The sequence below is a fragment of the Pseudonaja textilis genome, chromosome 16, assembly GCF_049901715.1.
Source record: "Pseudonaja textilis isolate UNSWEBS1 chromosome 16, rPseTex1.2, whole genome shotgun sequence".
Lineage (NCBI taxonomy): Eukaryota > Metazoa > Chordata > Lepidosauria > Squamata > Elapidae > Pseudonaja > Pseudonaja textilis.
In genome coordinates, this window is record NC_142005.1 from 6,573,540 (window position 1) to 6,591,532 (window position 17,993).

General features: G+C 46.9%; 1 protein-coding gene across 1 annotated transcript in view; it reads left to right on the forward strand.

Moving 5' to 3' along the window:
* Nucleotides 1–1,580: 1,580 nt before the first annotated feature.
* Nucleotides 1,581–17,993, forward strand: part of PLCB3 (phospholipase C beta 3) — a 52,613-nt gene continuing 36,200 nt past the window's right edge. Inside the window, exons 1-4 of the mRNA XM_087913881.1 lie at nucleotides 1,581–1,787; nucleotides 11,078–11,155; nucleotides 15,483–15,551; nucleotides 17,561–17,704. Coding sequence (XP_087770007.1) covers nucleotides 1,689–1,787; nucleotides 11,078–11,155; nucleotides 15,483–15,551; nucleotides 17,561–17,704 — 390 coding nt within the window. The 5' untranslated portion in view covers nucleotides 1,581–1,688. The remainder of the gene's footprint in view (nucleotides 1,788–11,077; nucleotides 11,156–15,482; nucleotides 15,552–17,560; nucleotides 17,705–17,993) is intronic.

Below are 17,993 nucleotides of genomic sequence, written 5' to 3' on the forward strand. Positions count from 1 at the left end.
TCGGCGTGTGAGAGAGTTGAGGGCTGCTTGGAAACTGAAGGAGTATTTGCTGTGTGAGTAAGGAGGAGACAGCAAGGAGCCTGGGCGTGGCTTAGCTCAACTGTTCTGTACTAAAGTTGCTCAGTGCTCTGAAACTGCAACTCCTCTCGTCTGCTTGTGTTTTGTATTTGGAAGAGATTTCTTTTCAGGTGAGGACTAGAACTCCTTAGCATCAGAGCATGTTAATAATAATAATAATATAGGAAATACTCTAAATGCTCTGAGGGTCATTTGGAAAAATCCTTTTTTAGTGAGCCCCTAGAAGCCAAGAGGAACCTACGTGCCAAATGTCAAGTTTGTAGGCTTTATGGTGCTGGAGTTTTTGTGATGTTGCATGAGTGGCATTTCACTTTTATATATATTATTTATATATATATAAATCTCTTGAGAGGTTGTCCTTGGGTTTTTCCTGGGAACTCCTAACTTTCCAGGCAACCACACGGCTTGACATCTTTCATAGTTGGCTTAATGCTCACAGGCTGTTAAATAATAAGTGTGGCGAAAGCCAAAACAATCTCTTGAGAGGTTTTCCATATATATATATATTCCTGGGAACTCCTAACTTTCCAAGCAACTACACGGCTTGACATCTTTAAAAGATGTCAAGCCGTGTAGTTGCTTGGAAAGTTAGGAGTTCCCAGGAAAAACCCAGGGAAAACCTCTCAAGTGATTGTTTTGGCTTTCGCCAAAGGTATTTAACAGCCTGTGAGCATTAAGCCAACTTGGCTTGGATTCAGGGAGGAAGAAGCTAAACTTCACTTTCGAACTTATAGAGGGTTGGCGGGGAATGTCATCAGGAACCAAAAGGAAGTAAACAAGACCTTGCAAAAAAAAATAAATTAATAATAATAATAACCAGACGCAGAGCGTGCAAAAAAAAAAAATCAGACCCGTGCAAAGTTGCAGAAGTAGGAATGAAATTTTGAAAAAAAGTCTTCCAGTGGTTTGCCGGAATCCCAGTGGAAATTCCACGTGACCAATCAACTCTATAGCACACACACACACACACACACACAAATGCTGTAAAATCAGACGTGACTCACTTAACAACTGCCTCGCTCTGCAACGGGACCTTCCAGAACAAATTCTGGTCATAAGTCGAAGAGTAGCTGTACGTTTCTGCCTTTTTGAGGCGGTGTAAGCCCCTGGCTCTCTTTGGATCTGGAGGAGTCTTTGCGCATCTCCAGAATTTAGTTTGTAAACTTTTCTGCCCGCTCCCTCGGCTTTTATCCGTCTCTCCCCCACTCTATACCCGGCTGCGAGGTCCTTCCTCCAAGCCCCCTCCCCCTAGAGCCCATGGGGAGGCGGCTTCTAGCTCCTCCCGGCGGGGAACGATGGGCCCTGCAGTCCCGCCACCCCGTGGGAAAACGGGCGCGGCGCGCTCCGAAGTTGGCCAACTTTCTCTCCGCTTGGATTCTTCCGCTCCACTCCGGCAAGGCGGGGGTGGGGGGGTGGAACGGAACCGGCCCGGCCTCTCTTGAAGCTTCTCCTCCCCTGGCCCGGACCCACCCCCGCTCAGTCTCCGCCTCGCTGCCTCCAGAGGCTCCGGCCCTGGGAAAGAGAGAGAGGCGAGAAGCGGCGAGAGGCGAGGGGAGGCGGCGGCGGCGGCGGCGGCGGCGGCGGCGGTCCCGGGCCAGCAGCGCGCAGCCATGGCCGGGGCGCGCCCGGGGGTGCACGCGCTCCAGCTGGAGCCCCTCCGCGTCCCGGAGACCCTCCTCAAAGGCAGCAAGTTCATGAAATGGGACGAGGTGAGCCGAGCTCTTCCCCCAGCCCGCAACCCGGGGCAGGAGTCCCCTTGTTTCCCTTCCCTTTCTTCCTTCCCCTCTCCTCCCTTCCCTTCCTCCTTCTTCTGCTCTCTCCTTCTCTTTTTCTGCCTTCCCTCGCAACTCCTCTCTCCCTCCTTCCTTCCCTTTTTCCCTTCCTTCCTTCCCTCCCTCTCTTTTTCCTTCTTTCTTTAGCTCCCTCCTTCCCCTTTCTTTCCTTCCTTCCTTCCTTCCTTCCTCTCTCCTCCCTCCCTTCCCTTCTTTCTTCTGCTCTCTCCTTCTCTTTTCCTTCCTTTCCTCTCAACTCCTCTCTCCCTCTTTCCTTCTCTTTTCCCCTTCCTTCCTTCCCTTCCTCTCTTCTTTCCTTCTTTCTTTAGCTCCCCCTTCTTTCCTTCCTCTCTCCCTCTTTCTCTCCCTCCTTCTCTTTTTCCTTCCTTCCTTCCCTCCCTCTCCCTCCTTCTTTTTTTTCCTTCCTTCCTTCCTTCCTTCCTTCCCTCCCCTCCCTCTCTTCTTTCCTTCTTTCTTTAGCTCCCCCTTCTTTCCTTCCTTCCCTCCCTCTCTCCCTCCTTCCTTCTCTTTTTTCCTTCCTTCCCTCCCTCTCTTCTTTCCTTTTTTTCTTTAGCTCCCCTTCTTTCCTTCCTTCTCTCCCTCCTTCTCTTTTTCCTTCCTTCCTTCCCTCCCTCTCTCCCTCCTTCTCTTCCTTCCTTCCTTCCTTCCTTCCTTCCTTCCTTCCTTCCTTCCTCTCCTCGCGGAGACGCGGAGCCTCCCTTTCCTTGCAGGTCCTTTCAGAGACAACCCCCCCACCCTGCCCCTCCCTCGCCCACTTTCCCTTTCTTTGCACCCCGCAGCTTTACATGGGGGGGTGGGGGCGGGGAAGTGGGCGAACCGCCTGCTTTCTTAAGAACGCGGCTCGGGGCGGGGTGGGAGAAAGTGACAAACGCTTTTCTGGGTTGTTATTTGTTTTTTTTTTCTTCCTGGAACTTTGCGGGGAGGGGAGAGGGCGGCCCCCCTAAAAGTCCTTTCATTTTTCAATGAGTTATGCGCCCCCCCCCCTCTTGTCTGCTGTTATAAGAGGAGGGGGGGGGCAAAGGATGCCACCCCAGCCGGAATGGCTGCTGCCTGCCTCCCCTCTTTCTCTCTCTCTCTCTCTCTTTCTCTCTCTCTCCCTCCGCGCCTCCATCCTTTTTATTTCGTAAGACGCTCTTAAATTCCTTTCCAAACTCCCTATTTCTTCCTAGCGGCAGGAGGGTGGGATTTAAAGGGGGAGACCGCGCGCGCGAGAAAAAAACTCCTTATGCAAATTTCTCCCGCAATCTCTTCTCCCTCTCTCTCCGTCGTCGGCATCTCGCCCCTCCCTCTCTAGAAGGCCCCCTCCCTCTTTTTCAAGAGGGGGTTTGTCCATCGCTCCTCCTCTGCTCCTTCCCTGCTTGCAAGCTTTGCTTTAGTTGCTGTGATGCCTTTGGGGGTGGGGGGTGGGGAAGTTGCAGAAACGACCCTTCCCCATTAATTGGCTTTCAGTCCCTGGGTCTCCTTGGCCCCCCTCTAATTCCCACCCCTTTTGCAAGAGCCCCTCCCCTTGCAGAGACCCTAACCCTCATCTCTTCTCCAAGAGCCCCTCCCTTGCAGAGACCCTAACCCTCATCTCTTCTCCAAGAGCCCCTCCCCTTGCAGAGACCCTAACCCTCATCTCTTCTCCAAGAGCCCCTCCCCTTGCAGAGACCCTAACCCTCACCCTTTCTCCAAGAGCCCCCTCCCCTTGCAGAGACCCTAACCCTCACCTCTTCTCCAAGAGCCCCTCCCCTTGCAGAGACCCTAACCCTCACCCTTTCTCCAAGAGCCCCCCCCTTGCAGAGACCCTAACCCTCACCCTTTCTCCAAGAGCCCCCTCCTTGCAGAGACCCTAACCCTCACCTCTTCTCCAAGAGCCCCCTCCCCTTGCAGAGACCCTAACCCTCACCTCTTCTCCAAGAGCCCCCTCCCCTTGCAGAGACCCTAACCCTCACCCTTTCTCCAAGAGCCCCCTCCCCTTGCAGAGACCCTAACCCTCCCCTTTCTCCAAGAGCCCCCTCCCCTTGCAGAGACCCTAACCCCCACCCCTTCTCCAAGAGCCCCTCCCCTTGCAGAGACCCTGACCCTCATCTCTTCTCCAAGAGCCCCTCCCCTTGCAGAGACCCTTCCTCTTGTTTGAGGTTGGCGGAGTCCTTTTAGAAAGTGGCCCCTTCCCCTCCTCTTCTCCCCTTCCCCCACTCCAAAAAGTTTTCCAGGCTGCAAGAAGTCTCAAAACAACAACAACAACAACAACCCAACAACACACACACACAGCAGAGGTGGGGTGAAAACTTGCAGAAACGGGTCAGCCATCCCACCCCACAACCCATGCTGGAGTTTCTCCATTCTCTCTGGGCCTTTTTCAACGGATTTCCCTGGCCCCAGCAAACCCAAAATCTTGATCCTGTACACTTTCCCATGGCCCACCCACCCTAGCTTCGTAGGCACCTTCCCCTGGCCTGAAGCCGGGTACCTGGGCAGGTGGGAATCGGAGCCCAGAGCAAAGACAACCTTGTTGGCCGCTTTGTGACGGGTGGACTTCAACTCCCAGAATTCCCCAGCTGGCATTGCCGCCGTGGAGATTTCTGGGAGCTGAAGTCCACCCGCCTGGGATAGTCCCACTGCAAAAAAAACAACAACCCCTCCTCCTTGATCTGGTGCTTCTCAACTTCAGCAACATTAAAGACAAGAGGACTTCAACTCCCAGAGGCCTCCACAAGTGGCAAAGCTGGCGAAGGGAATTCTGGGAGTTGAAGTCCACCCGGCAGGTTGAGAAAGATGCCTAGAGGGGCATTGCTAAACCCCGCTGCTGTGTTATTGCACGTTTTCCCTTCCGTGAGGTCTTCCCAGCTGCGAATCTCCATCAAATACCCCTTACGAATCCCCGGAATTCACATTTTCCCCTTCTTCCTTAAAGCCTCCGGTTACCTAAGTCCTTCCTTTACCTCCCACTCCCCACACACGCTGGTTCGTGTGTCCGCTTGCTCGCTCGCCCCTGCCCCACCCACCCTTCCGAACCTTGGGTTTCACAACCTCACAACCTTCAACAGCCTCTCGCAACCCACCCGGGGCTGGGTTGACTTCCTCCTCTCCAATCCCAAAAAAGGAAGTCAGCCAAGTTGAGGCTAGATATGAAAAAAAGAAAAGAAAAGCGGTAAAATAAAGAGATATCATGTCCAACTGAGCCTCTGATGACCGGGGGGGACCCAGAGAAATAGAGAGGGGGAGGAAAAAGAGAAAGAGAAAAAGCTCAAAGCGGCTCAGAAATATACATATATATATATATATATTGTTTTTCTGAACCTCTCCAAATCATATCTTGGATACTTCAAACTGTCTTCAGCTGTTTACAGGGGCAGAAGGAAGTTTGCAGTTCCTGGCATTGCAAACAACTTGGTTGTGGGTTGCAAACCCGATCTCCCATTTTTGTGGGTCTCATTTCTCCTTTGCAGTGTCACCCAGATCTGGGGGTAGGGAGGAAAGTGAAGGCTGAACTTTACAGAAACTTTTCAGCGTTGGAAGGGACGTTGGAGGTCGTCTTGTCTAACCCCCTTTCTCAAAGCAAGAAATCTTATCCCTTTCCGGTCCAATGGTTGGTTGTCCAAACTTTTCTTGAAAACCTCCAGCGATGCAACATCCACAACTTCTGGTGGCAAGTTGTTCCGCTGGTTAATTGTTCTCACTGTTTAGGAAATATCTCCTTAATTCCAAGCTGGCTTCTCAACTTGCTTAGTTTCCATCCGTTGCTTCTTGTCCTGCCTTCAGGGGCTTTGGAGAATAAAGTAACCCCCGTCTTCTCTGGGGCAGCCCCTCAAAATACTGGAAGGTTGCTATCCTGTCATCCCTAGTTCTTCTTTTCATCAAACAGCTCTGGCTGCCAGCCCTATTGCAAGGAGAGAGAGAGAGAGAGAGAGAGAGAGAGAGCTGGGGTAGGATGGAAAGGTATTTGTGGGGGCTGAGGACCCCCCTAAGCAACAGGTGGGACCAAATAGAGTTGAGCGAGGGGGTCATAATCTAGACAGTCCCTCCCCCAGATGTCCCTATTCCTCTTTCTGTCTCTTCTCTCCTTCCCCCTTTTCCTGCCCCACGGATGCAAAAAGATCTCTTTAACAAATATTTGCGTAAGTCCAAAGAAACACGTTCCTGGATTGTCTGCCAACTCAATTCCCTCCAATCTTGGCCTTCAAGAGCCGCCTTCTCAGTCAGCTGCAGGGCGGAATCTCCCAGGGAATCCAAAACGAAGTCAAATCCGGGATTGTGCGGATCGTCAAGGGTCAAATCTGCACGCAAACCCTGTCCCTGCCTCTCTCCAAAGGGATTTGAGGCACGCTGGGAAAGTCGCTTTGGCTCCTGGTTTAAGGCCTTTCGAGTAGCGTTTCTCCTTGTCAGATTTGAAGGAGGGGGAGAGAGAGAGAGAGAGAGAGAGAGACTTCAACTCCCAGAATTCCCCAGCCGGCATTGTCTTAGTGGAGATTTCTGGGAGTTGAAGTCGACACATCTGGAATTGTCCTTTTCAAAAAACAAACAAAAAACCCTGCATTGATTGAGAACTGTGTTTTTCGACTTTGACAGTTTTAAGGTGGGTAGATTCCCAGAATCCCCCAGCCAGCATGCTTTAAGAGGGGTGGGCTTCCACTCCCGGAATCCCCCAGCCAGCATGCTTTAAGAGGGGTGGGCTTCCACTCCCAGAATCCCCCAGGCTGTGTTTTAAAATGGGCAGATTTCAGCTCCCAGAATCCCCCAGCCAGCATGCTTTAAGAGGGGTGGGCTTCAACTCCCAGAATCCCCCAGCCAGCATGCTTTAAGACGGATGGACTCCAACTCCCAGAATCCCCCAGCCAGCATGCTTTAAGACGGATGGACTCCAACTCCCAGAATCTCCCAGACTATGCTTTAAAATGGGCAGATTTCAGCTCCCAGAATCCCCCAGCCAGCATGCTTTAAGATGGATGGACTGCAACTCCCATAATTCCTTGCTGGCTAGGGAATTCTGGGAACAGAAGCCCACCCTCCTTAAAGTATGCTAGATAGAGAATCCTGGGAGTCGAAGTCCACCCGTCTTGAAGTCACTCCTGCTTTAAACAGCGAGAAGGACGGAAGCTGATAGCCGAAACAGACTTTTTATCCATGAAGTGGTGTTTGAGTGGGTTGGTGGTCCTGACACATTACCTAGTAGGGGGCCTGGGGGTCTTATTTACAGCAGGAGGTCAACCTTTCAAGAGCTTTCAAGGTCCCTCTTGTTTTGCAACTCCTTCCACCCCTGTTGGGAATTAAAATAGGCTGCTTGGTGGTCTCCTTTCCCTCCCTTGCGCACCAGCTCCTGTCTTTAGAAGAGGAGGGGTCCACAGCAGAGAGACCCCTGCCCCTCCCTTTCAGCCTCAGCAAATAGATTCTGACACTTTCAGAATCCTTTGTCCTTTCAGTTATCATTTTTATTGCCCGCGGCAGAGCAGGAATTATTCTTCCCCTGCCAATATTCCCACAGAGATAACGGTCCAGAGGGCAGGGAGCGAGTGCGAGGTCACGGTCCGGGCGTGGCCGATGAGAGCTGGCAAGTGAAATCTGGTGGAAAGGGTTGTGTTTTTGTTTTTGCAAAGAGGCCGATTCAAATCACTTTAATCTGCAACATACGCCCGCCCACCCCCCACCTTCCCTTTTAAAAATCTTTTCATCGACTTGCTGCCTGGTTTTCGTGGCTCTTGCGTGCAAAGAGACGAGGTTTGCATTAGAAATCTTGGCTGGAGAAGAAGTTTTGTCTGCCCCGGGGATGCTCCTAGCCCTTGATGGCATGTGTGACTTTCTCTCTCTCTCTCTCTCTCTCTCTCTCTCTTTCTCTCTCTCTCTCTCTCTCTGTGTCTGTCTCTGTTTCTGTCTCCCTTTCTCTTTGTCTCTGTCTCTGTCTGTCTGTCTCTCTGTTTCTGTCTGTTTCTCTCTGTCTCTCTCTCTCTCTCTCTCTCTCTGTGTGTCTCTCTGTGTCTCTCTGTCTCTTTCTCTCTGTTTCTCTCTATCTCTCTGTTTCTGTCTGTCTGTTTCTCTCTCTCAGTTTCTGTCTGTCTTTCTGTCTTTGTCTCTGTTTCTCTCTCTCTCTGTGTCTCTGTTTCTGTCTGTCTCTCCCTCTGTCTCTGTTTCTGTCTGTCTCTCTCTTTGTCTCTGTTTCTCTCTATCTCTGTTTCTGTCTGTCTCTCTCTCTCTGTCTCTGTTTCTGTCTGTCTCTCTCTCTGTCTCTGTTTCTCTCTCTCTCTCTGTTTCTCTCTCTTTCTCTCTCTCTCTGTTTCTGTCTGTCTCTCTCTCTCTGTCTCTGTTTCTGTCTGTCTCTCTCTCTCACTGTTTCTGTCTGTCTCTCTCTCTCTCAACCAGAAAAGATTCCCTCCCAAGTCCCCAAAATCTCCCAGAGCCGCTTCTAGGGAAGTCGGCCGAAGATAGACTGGATTTCCTGGCTGCATTTTGGTTTAAAGTGAAAGTTTGCAAGCTGTCAAATCTTCCAGCCGCAGAAGAGCATCATAATAGTGTCTTTTGAGGGTTGGCTGGTTTGTTTGTTTGGTGCAATGCACGGGGGAATCTGATTTTAACAAGATAACAGACTTGGAAGGGACCTTGGAAGTCTTCTAGTCCAACCCCTATACCACTCCAGACAAATGGCTGGAGCACCCACAATTTCTGGTGGCAAGTTGTTCCACTGGTTAATTGTCCTCACTGTTAGGAAGTTTCTCCTTAATTCTAGGTTGCTTCTCCCCTTGATGAGTTTCCATCTGTTGCTCCTTGTCCTGCCCTCAGGTGCTTTGGAGAATAGCTTGACTCCCTCTTCTTTGGGGCAGCCCCTCAAATACTGGAACACTGCAATATTGGAACACAGAGACACACACAGGACTGCCATCATGTATACGCGTGTGTGTGTGAATACATATACGAACATACACACACACACACGATAGCAGTCTTCCAATATTTAGGAAGATTGTCCCTTGAATAAAATTTGGTAGCTTGGAAAGATCCTAGCATGTTCACCCTGATTTTTGTAATTTGAGTTTTGATTTTTAGCCAACCTCATTGTATACATGTTGTACTCTGGCAATAAAGGTGATAATAATCATCTTAAAAACAGCATGCTGTATTTCAAACTCCAGCCATCATTCCCACATATCACAACGATTCCTTACAGCGTCGTTAAGATAACGTATAGAGTCTTTACAGATCCCACGACAGTGGGATTCATTCCTTCTGTGGAATTTAGTCTTCCGTATAACTTTTTTTTTTGTTGTTTAAAGTTCCTGACCCTACTTTAGCCGGCTAACCGCCCAGTGATACATTATCCAAGAATTTTCACTTTTTAAGTCATTATTGCTTTAAGCAGGGGAAATGCACGAAGAAGTGAAATGGACGTTTAAAAGCGAGCAAAAGAGAATCCGAGAAATTGCAGGACTTGCTAAATTCCCCTGCGCATCGCAGGTGAATGGATGGGCGGCGTTTGCCAAACCTTGAAAGGGGCATTTAAATTGGCCACAATTAAGGAAAGTCAAAAGCAAAGAGATGATTAGCACAGCTTCGGTGAAAAGAAGCTAGCTTAGACTCTTGCACATCTTTTAGAGATTTTCTAGGGTGGGGGAAGAAAGGTTTCCGCCCATCAAAGAATTTCTTAAGTTTTATTTTGTTTTTTTTTCCACTTATTAAATTTAGAGGCTGCCTGGTTTTCAAACATCTCTGGGCAGCCTATCCTTTCAAAAGTAAAGATGGTACAACAGAGAGAAAAAAAAGTCACAAACGTCTAGGGAAAAAAAACAAAAACATTTACATAACTTTTGCAAAAATATGCAAAAAGACCCCTAACGGGTACAGCCACTATCACGCACCAAGGCCTGGTGATAAGCCAGATTTTTCAAGGACTTTTAAAATATCTTCAGGGCAGAAGCCAGACAGATCTCCAAATTCTTCTGCATTGCTTTAGATAAGTTTTTGTCACGCTTGGCAACTTCCAAGATGCGTGGACTATGTCTGGACAGCTCCAAGAATCCCTTGTGAAAGGATGCTGACTAGGGAATTCTGGGAGTTGAAATCCACCCCTCTAAAAGCAGGCTGGGCTGGGGAAATGCTGGGGGCCCTTACAGTCGTAAGCTGAGGACTTTGTCAGTAAGCATGAAGTGTATTTCTTTCCCGTGTCTTTTTTAAAATGTTCATTTTTTTTTCCCCCTCTAAATTTTCTCCACCACAGCCCTGCAGGGTAGGCTGGGCCAGGAAGAATGACGGGCTCAAAGTCATTACGTGAACATAAAGCTGCATATTAACCGATTTTTTTTTAGTGATGCTCTGTTCACCATTTTGAAAAGGAAGTAAAACTGTAAAATAGTTTTTAAAATGTGCACAAAAGTTTTATTTCTATCATCTATCTATATAATTTCTCTGTCTAACATCTGTCTATCTATCATCTATCTATCTTCTATCATCTATCAATGATCTGTTTATCAATTATGTATCTATCCATCCGTTTGTCAGTCTGTATCATCCGTCCGTCTATCTACTATCATTCCTCCATCTCTCTTATCTCTCTTATCTATCTATCTATCTATCTATCTATCTATCTATCTATCTATCTATCTATCTATCTATCTATCTATCTTCTGTCTATTTATCTTCTATCATCTATCAATCATGTGTTTATCAATCATCTATATTTATCTACCTATCATCCCCCCACTTCCGATATTAGCAATAATCCCTACTTTGCAAGAAAAAGAACATCAGATAACAGATAAGCAGACTTGGAAGGGACCTTGCAGGTCATCTAGTCCAACCCCACCCACCCAAGCAGGAGACCCTACACCATTTCTGACAAATGGGAGTCCAATCTCTTCTTGAAAGCCTCCGGTGATGAAGCTCGCACAACTCTTGAGGGCAATTTCTGTTCATTGGTTGATTGTTCTCCCTGTCAGAAAATTCCTCCTTATTTCCAGGTTGAATCTCTCCTTGTTCAGTTTCCATCCATTCTTCCTTGTCTGGCCTTCAAGTGCCTTGGAGAATAGCTTGACCCCCTTCCTCCTCCTCTCTGGGGACGCCCCTCAAGTATTGGAAGGCTGCTCTCCTGTCTCCCCTGGTCCTTCTCTTCCCTAGACTAGCCAGGCCCAGTTCCTGCAACCGTCCGTCGTATGTTTGAGCCTCCAGTCCCCTCATCATCTTTGTCGCTTAGGTACCCATCAGATTTTTGACTTTCTCATTTCTCCCATCTCCCTTTCCAGGAACCAACCAGCCGAGCCCTGGTGACTCTCCGCGTGGATCCCCAAGGCTTCTTCCTCTACTGGACCGGCCCGAGTTTGGTAATCGCCTTTTGCCTTCTTCAACCTCTGCAAAAAAAACCCAAAACCCTCCCCCCTCAACCCAGCCCTCCCCCTCCCTCCGTGCCTTCTCCCCCCAGTTGCCTCCCATCCCTTTTACAAGCGTTTTCGAAAGGCAACCGGCCTCTTTATCGTGTCGGTGGACGGATGTGGGAGCTCGGAGAGGCTCTGGGTGCCTCTGGTTTATCGCAGAAGCCAGCAGTGCAGGGGTTTTTGTGTGCGTGTGTGTGTGTGTGTGTGGGAGGGGGGGACAGGACACCAGGGGGCACGGGCCCACTTCCCCCCCCCCTTTCTCGCCTCTGCCGTGGGGGGGGATCTCATCCGTGTGGGGGGGCCCCGGTTGCGGATGAGATGGCCAGATATAGGTGTTCCTTTCAACGGCCGCAACAATCCACAAGCACACACACACACACAGAGTCACACACACACACATGCCACCCCAGGGGAAGGCAGTTGCGTTAGCAGACTTTGGGTTGAGGTGTTTGTGTTGTTGTTCAGGGCTTCGAAGCCGCTGAGCTGGTTTGTCAAGAAATCTAGCGTGAGAGTCAGGGTGTTGCTGGAGGCGGCAGGCAGGCAGGCAGGCAGGCAGGCTGACTGGGAGGTCTTCGGGCTTCCAGAGCCAAGGAAACTGGTTGAAACTGGGACTTTTTTCTCCTCCTCCTCTTCCTCCTCTTTATTTGTTTTATTTATTTGTTTGCCGAGCATGTGTTATATACAGATATAAGTACAAACATGACTATTAATACGTGAAATGGATACAAATAAAAAGGGAACATTAGGACAGGGAGGGCACGCTTATGCACGCCCCTTCTTCCTCCTCTCCTTCCTCTTCCTAATCCTCTCCTTCCTCCTTCTCCTGCTCTTCTTCCTCTCCTTCCTCCTTCTCCTCTCCCTTCTTTTTCTTCCTCTCCTCCTCTCTTTCCTTCTCCTTCTCCTTTTCCGAAGCCTCTTATTCCTCCTCCTTTTCTTCCTCTCCTTTCTCTTCCTAATCTTCTCCTTCTCCTTTTCCTTCTCCTCTTCCTCGCCTTCCTCCTTCTCCTTCTCCTCTCCCTTCTTTTTTCCTCCTCCTCTCCTTCCTCCTCCTCCTCTTCCCAAGCCTCATTCCTCCTTCTACTTTTCTTCCTCTTCCTAATCCTCTCCTTCCTCCATCCCCTGCTCCTCTTCCTAATCCCCTCCTTCCTCCTTTTCCTTCTCCCCTCCCTTCTTTTTCTTCCTCTCCTCCTCTCCTTCCTTCTCCTTCTCCTTTTCCCAAGCCTCTCATTCCTCCTCCTTTTCTTCCTCTCCTTCCTCTTCCTAATCTTCTCCTTCTCCTTTTCCTTCTCCTCTTCCTCTGCTTCCTCCTTCCCCCTCCTTGTTCAAACTCTGCTCCTTCATCATCATCAACCCTCATCCTCTTCCTCCTCTCCTCCTTCCTCTTCCTTCTTCTCCAACCACTCCTTCTCCTCCTCCTGATGTGTTTTCCTCCAAAAAGATTTTATTTATTTATTAGGCCCACTTTTCCCTCTACCGCGAACAATATAAAGTGACGGGAGGCCCTCAATTTAACAACCGCAAACAGGATGGCCAAATATAAGTAAAATATAAAACATAAATATGCCATAAAATATAAAATAGTAATGAAAATATTGACCCTATGAATAAAAATATAAAAAAAATATAATATTAAAATAATAATAATAATAACAATTCAGTTGACTGAGTTTCATGTTTAATGAATAAAAGTTTATAATAGTAATAATAACAATAAACAAAAGAGTGAAAAGAAAAGAAGTGCAAGAGGAAAAAAGAAACCACAGAAATAACTCCTCTTTTCTCTCGCTCTTTCAAGGGGGAAATTTTCTCTCTTTTTAAAAAAGAAAACCAAAACCAAAATAAAAGCTCAGGTTGCAACGTCTTTGTACTTGTCTCTGCACGAAAAAGAAGAAGAAGAAAGAAAGAAAGAAAATTAAACACGCCACACCTTACAAAGGAATGTAAGCTTTGGAAAGGCACGGGGGAAGAAAAATCCTCCCGATTTTAAAAAAGAGAAAGCACAATTATCAACCCCTTAAATTGCCAATTCTTTGCCTACAGGTGTGTGGTTTATTTTTAATTTATTTATTTTTTTTCCTTTCAAAAAGCGATTTCCTCTCCACTCAGGAGGAAAAGCCCAAAGAGCTTTCAATTTATTTTTATTTATTTTTTTTCCTCTCCTCACCGCATGATTTCCCTACATAATCTCCTCGCGGTTCATAGTGCTTTGGCATTCAACAATCATGATGACAGCCTCTAATTGGCCTTTTTGAATTTTTTTTTCCAACTGGACTCTTGGCCCAGCGCAGGAAGGGCGAGAGATCAGAAAAAAACAATACAAAAAGGCCAACCCACAATCTGCATTAAACTACCTTACAGACCCCAGTGGAGCCCAGAATTTATGACGCTGAGCGAAACGTTTACGAAGGGAGTTTTGCCCCGTTTCACAACCTCTCTTGCCGCGTTTTGTTAAGCGAATCACCGCAGTTGTGAATTGAGTAACACGGTTGTTAAGTGAATCTTTCTCCCCACCCTTGACATTGCTAGTCAGAGGGTCCCCAAAAGGGGATCGCTGTGACCGTCATAAATGCGAATTGGTTGCCAAGCGTCTGGATGTAAATCACGTGAGCATGGAGGCAACGGTCATTAAGTGCGAAAAACAGTCGCAAGTCCCTTTTTTCATGCCGTGGCAACTTTGAATGGTCACGGTTGTAAGTTGAAGACTATTTGCAATTCATAGCTCAGGTAGTCCTTGACTTACAACGGTTCCCTTAGTGACTGTTCAAAGTTACAACGGCACTGAAAAAAGGGACTTAGGAGTGTGGTTCACACTTATGACCGTTGTAGTATCTCCATGATCATTTGATTAAAATTCAGATACTTTGCAACTGATTCAACTTATGACCCGTTGCAACGTCCCGGAGTCACACGATCCTGTTTTGCGACCTTTGGACAAGCAAAAATAAGTCAATAGAGAAACCAGATTTGTTTGTTCCTTTATTTATTTATTTTAGAACATTTATATTGCTGACAATTCACACATGGCAACTCAGGAAGGCTTAGAGGCGTATGAAAACCTCATATATAAAGCAATAAAACTAATAAAAGAGAATCATTTAGTTTAGTTGACTTTATTGTCATTGTACCTCGTACAATGAAATTAAGCACCATCTTCAGTGTACATTATGACTAGGAAAATAAACACAAACACACACATCCTTCACATGCTATACATTGAACTGATATTTCATTAATATTGCACTATACAATAGAATTCAGTAGAGCTACTGCCCTGGGATAGACACTGTTTTTCAGCCTATTTGTCCTTGTTTTTATGATTATCCTGTACCGTCTGCCATATGGTAATAGTTCAAAAAATGGGTGCCCAGGATGAGATGGATCTTTGAGGATGTTTTGAACTTTCTTAAGGCAGCGGGAGCTCTAAAGCTCTTCCAAAGAGGGGAGAGGGCAACCCAGGATCCTCTGGGCAATGACCTTAACCCTCTGGAGCGCTTTCCTATCTGCCCCTGTGCAATTGGCAAACCCTACAGAGGCAAACCAATCACATAATAAATTAATATAATCACTGCACCCTGGCAACAACAGTTTCACTTAACCACCGTGCGACTAACCGAACAGCTGCAACTATTCACTTAACAACCGAGGCAAGAAAGTTCGTAAAATGGAGCAAAGCCCACTCAACGATTTTCTCCCTTAGCGACAGAAATGTCGGGCCCAATTGTGGTCATAAGTCGAGGACTCCTTGGGTTGCACTCTTAAGCACGTTCTTCTTTGCAATACATTTCTGATAGGGACAATTAATGGAAACCCGAGCAAATGGCGTGGAAGTGTGTTGTTTTCCTACAAAAAGGGAAGGGTGTGTGAACGGATAAAACCCCGGCTAATGGGCAGCCTCCAACACAATTAGTGCAATAAACACTAATGTTCGTTGTTACTGATTTCTTTGGGTTTTTTTTTTTCTTCCTTCCCTTCTTCTTCCTTTTCTTCAATTATGCAAGAGCCAGCTTTTGAACGTTTTTGTTTTTTTTTTAATAAAAGGAGGTTTCTGGCAGCAGAATTAAAATAAAAACCTCAAATCTAAAATTAATATGTTCCTTGTCGTGGGGGCAAGGAAAAAGGAGACCTCGATACCTAGTCTAATTAACACATTTTGCGGTTCTTGTCAATGCAGGAGGATGTGGCAGAATTGGGCCAGGATGCTAACAAAGCACATTAATTGAAGAAATTGTCCTTTTTTCTTTTTTGGGGGGCTTGTTTCTCCTCCGCAAATTGACAGGAAGTGGACGTTTTGGATATCAGCTACATCCGGGACACTCGGACTGGACGTTATGCTAAGCTGCCTAAGGTAAATTTGGGTTTATAGGAGGAAATTTTTAAAAGGGGGGGTACATGTTCCCCAAATTTCCTAGGACATCATAGCACTAAATGTCAGGGCTCCGACAAATCCACTCCCATTCAAATCACGAGTCTGTAACCACATTTCTCAGAGTAAAAAAAAAAAAAGATTTATTAGGAGTGATCATGTTGGCGTTACGTGGGTGCAGCCGACACTGAGACACATCATTCATTTCCCCTTTGACCCTGGTCTTCCTCCCACCTCCTGGATCTATATTCTCCAATGGGACACATCCATAGCCAAGAGTCCTCAATCATGCTCTCCAGTAATAATCTTGAGCGCCAGATGCTTCGGCTGCCTAGCAATTATCTGATGCATTTAAGGAATGCACTGCTTCCCCCACTCCCTTTCTGCTGGCAACTAAAAAGACCAAAGAAGTAGTATTTTTTAGTTGACACTAAAATTTGAGGTGGGTTTTCCTCTACAGGTACTCCTTGACTTACAACCATTCATTTAGTGAGGATTTCAAGCCACGGCGGCAGTGTAAAAAGTGAATTGTACATTTTTCACCCTTAGGACCATCGCACCCTCTCTGCTGGTCACGTGATCAAAATTTGGCCCCTCGACAACTGTCTCATATATACGACGGTTTTGCAGTACCCCAGGGGACATGTGATCCTTCTGACAAACAACGGGGAAGCCAAATTCACTTAACAACCAGGCAATTAACTTAAGCGTTAAAGGTTTCACTTAGCAGCCGTGGCAGGAAAACACTTCATAGAACGGAGCAAAATTCACTTAACGAATGTCTCCCTTAGCAACTGAAAACATCGGGCTCAATTGGGGTTGTAAGTCAAGAACTACCTACACCCTGAGCAATTCCATGAAACTGTAGTAGTCTCCAAGCAGCCTCTGGTTTGGAGGGTACAAACTGGGTTGACCTTGTGCACAAAGCCACGATTGGTTTAGCTGTGTTTTTTTTTTTTAAATTGTGGCTTGTTAAGCCATGGCTGACAGGCTCAATCGACTCCACATTCAAAACTCTGATCCTTGGTTTTGATCCTTGGATCCGCAGTTTTCCTGAGAACAAACTGTGGTTCGTTGTGTACAAACGGTGGTTTGTTTTCAGAGTATAAATCGTGGTTTGTTGAGCCATGGCAGATTGGCCCGCTCCATTCTGCATGCAAAATTCTGATTTTGGGTATAATTGTTGCTGTTGAAGTTTTTTGTTTCTCTGTTTTGGACTTTTTAATATGTAAGCTTCCTGGAGTTTGTGGAGTCAGCCAGTCTCTCCATTAATGAAATAAAAGAAGGAAATAAAATTAAAATAATTTGATGACCAGGGTAATAACTTGACCTGCTGGAAAGACCCAGTCATAACATCCTCTTATTGCATTAAGCTTGGATTTGTTTTTAAGTATGTTTTTCTGAGCTCAATACAGTAACTTATTGAGTTATGGAGTTTGATAAACTCCCCATCCTTCAATTCTCAATATTCCACAATGGCTGTTGCTAGGAATTCTGGGAACTGAAGTCTTTTCAAAGGTGTGGACTTCAGTTCCCAGAATTCCCGAGGCAGCATGGACATTGTTGAGAAATCTGGGAGCTGAAAGTCGCCATGTTTAGAGAGTAAGCAATTGAGGGAAAGCTCACACGCACGATTTCAGGTTGTAAATCCGTAATGAAAATGAAAATACTAGCTGGGGGATTCTGGGAGTTGAAGTCCGTCCAAATTAAAGTATGCTAGATGGGGGATTCTGGGAGTTGAAGTCCATCCAACTTAAAGTATGCTGGATGGGGAATTTTGGGAGTTGAAGTCCACCCATCTCAAAGCATGCTGGCTGGGGGATTCTGGGACATGATGTCCCCCCCTTAAAGCATGCTGGCTGGGGGATTCTGGGAGTGTCTTAAAGTTGCCAAGTTTGAGAACTTCTAACCAAAATCATGCTTCTTAATAGCCTCCATCCAGTTAAGATGGCTTCTCCCAGCTTTTATATGTCTTCTCTTGTCTTTTGAAGGATCCCAAAATTCGGGAAACGCTGGGCTTTGGAAGTCCAGAACAACAACCCGAGGATAAACTTTTGACCGTGGTTCACGGACCTGACCTGGTGAATGTGAGTTTCCTCAACTTCATGGCAGTTGTCCAAGACAATACAGCAAAGGTAAGGAGGCCCTGAAGGTGAAACTGTGTGTGTGTGTGTGTGTGTGTGTGTGTGTGTGGTATTCAGTTTTGTTCAGGTATTTTCCCACGTCTTTATAGTTGTGCTTTTAAAGTTGCAGCGACGTTTCGGCAGAATCTCATCTGCCATCATCAGGCTTCTGTGTTGTGTTCATCTGTGAGTCAGACTTTTACAGTTGTTTCAGTTTTAAATTTGGGGCTAGCCTACTGCTGTGCCAGAATGGTTTTTTATTCATCCTGATTGGTTGGGAGTCTTGGTCTGTGTTTATTGG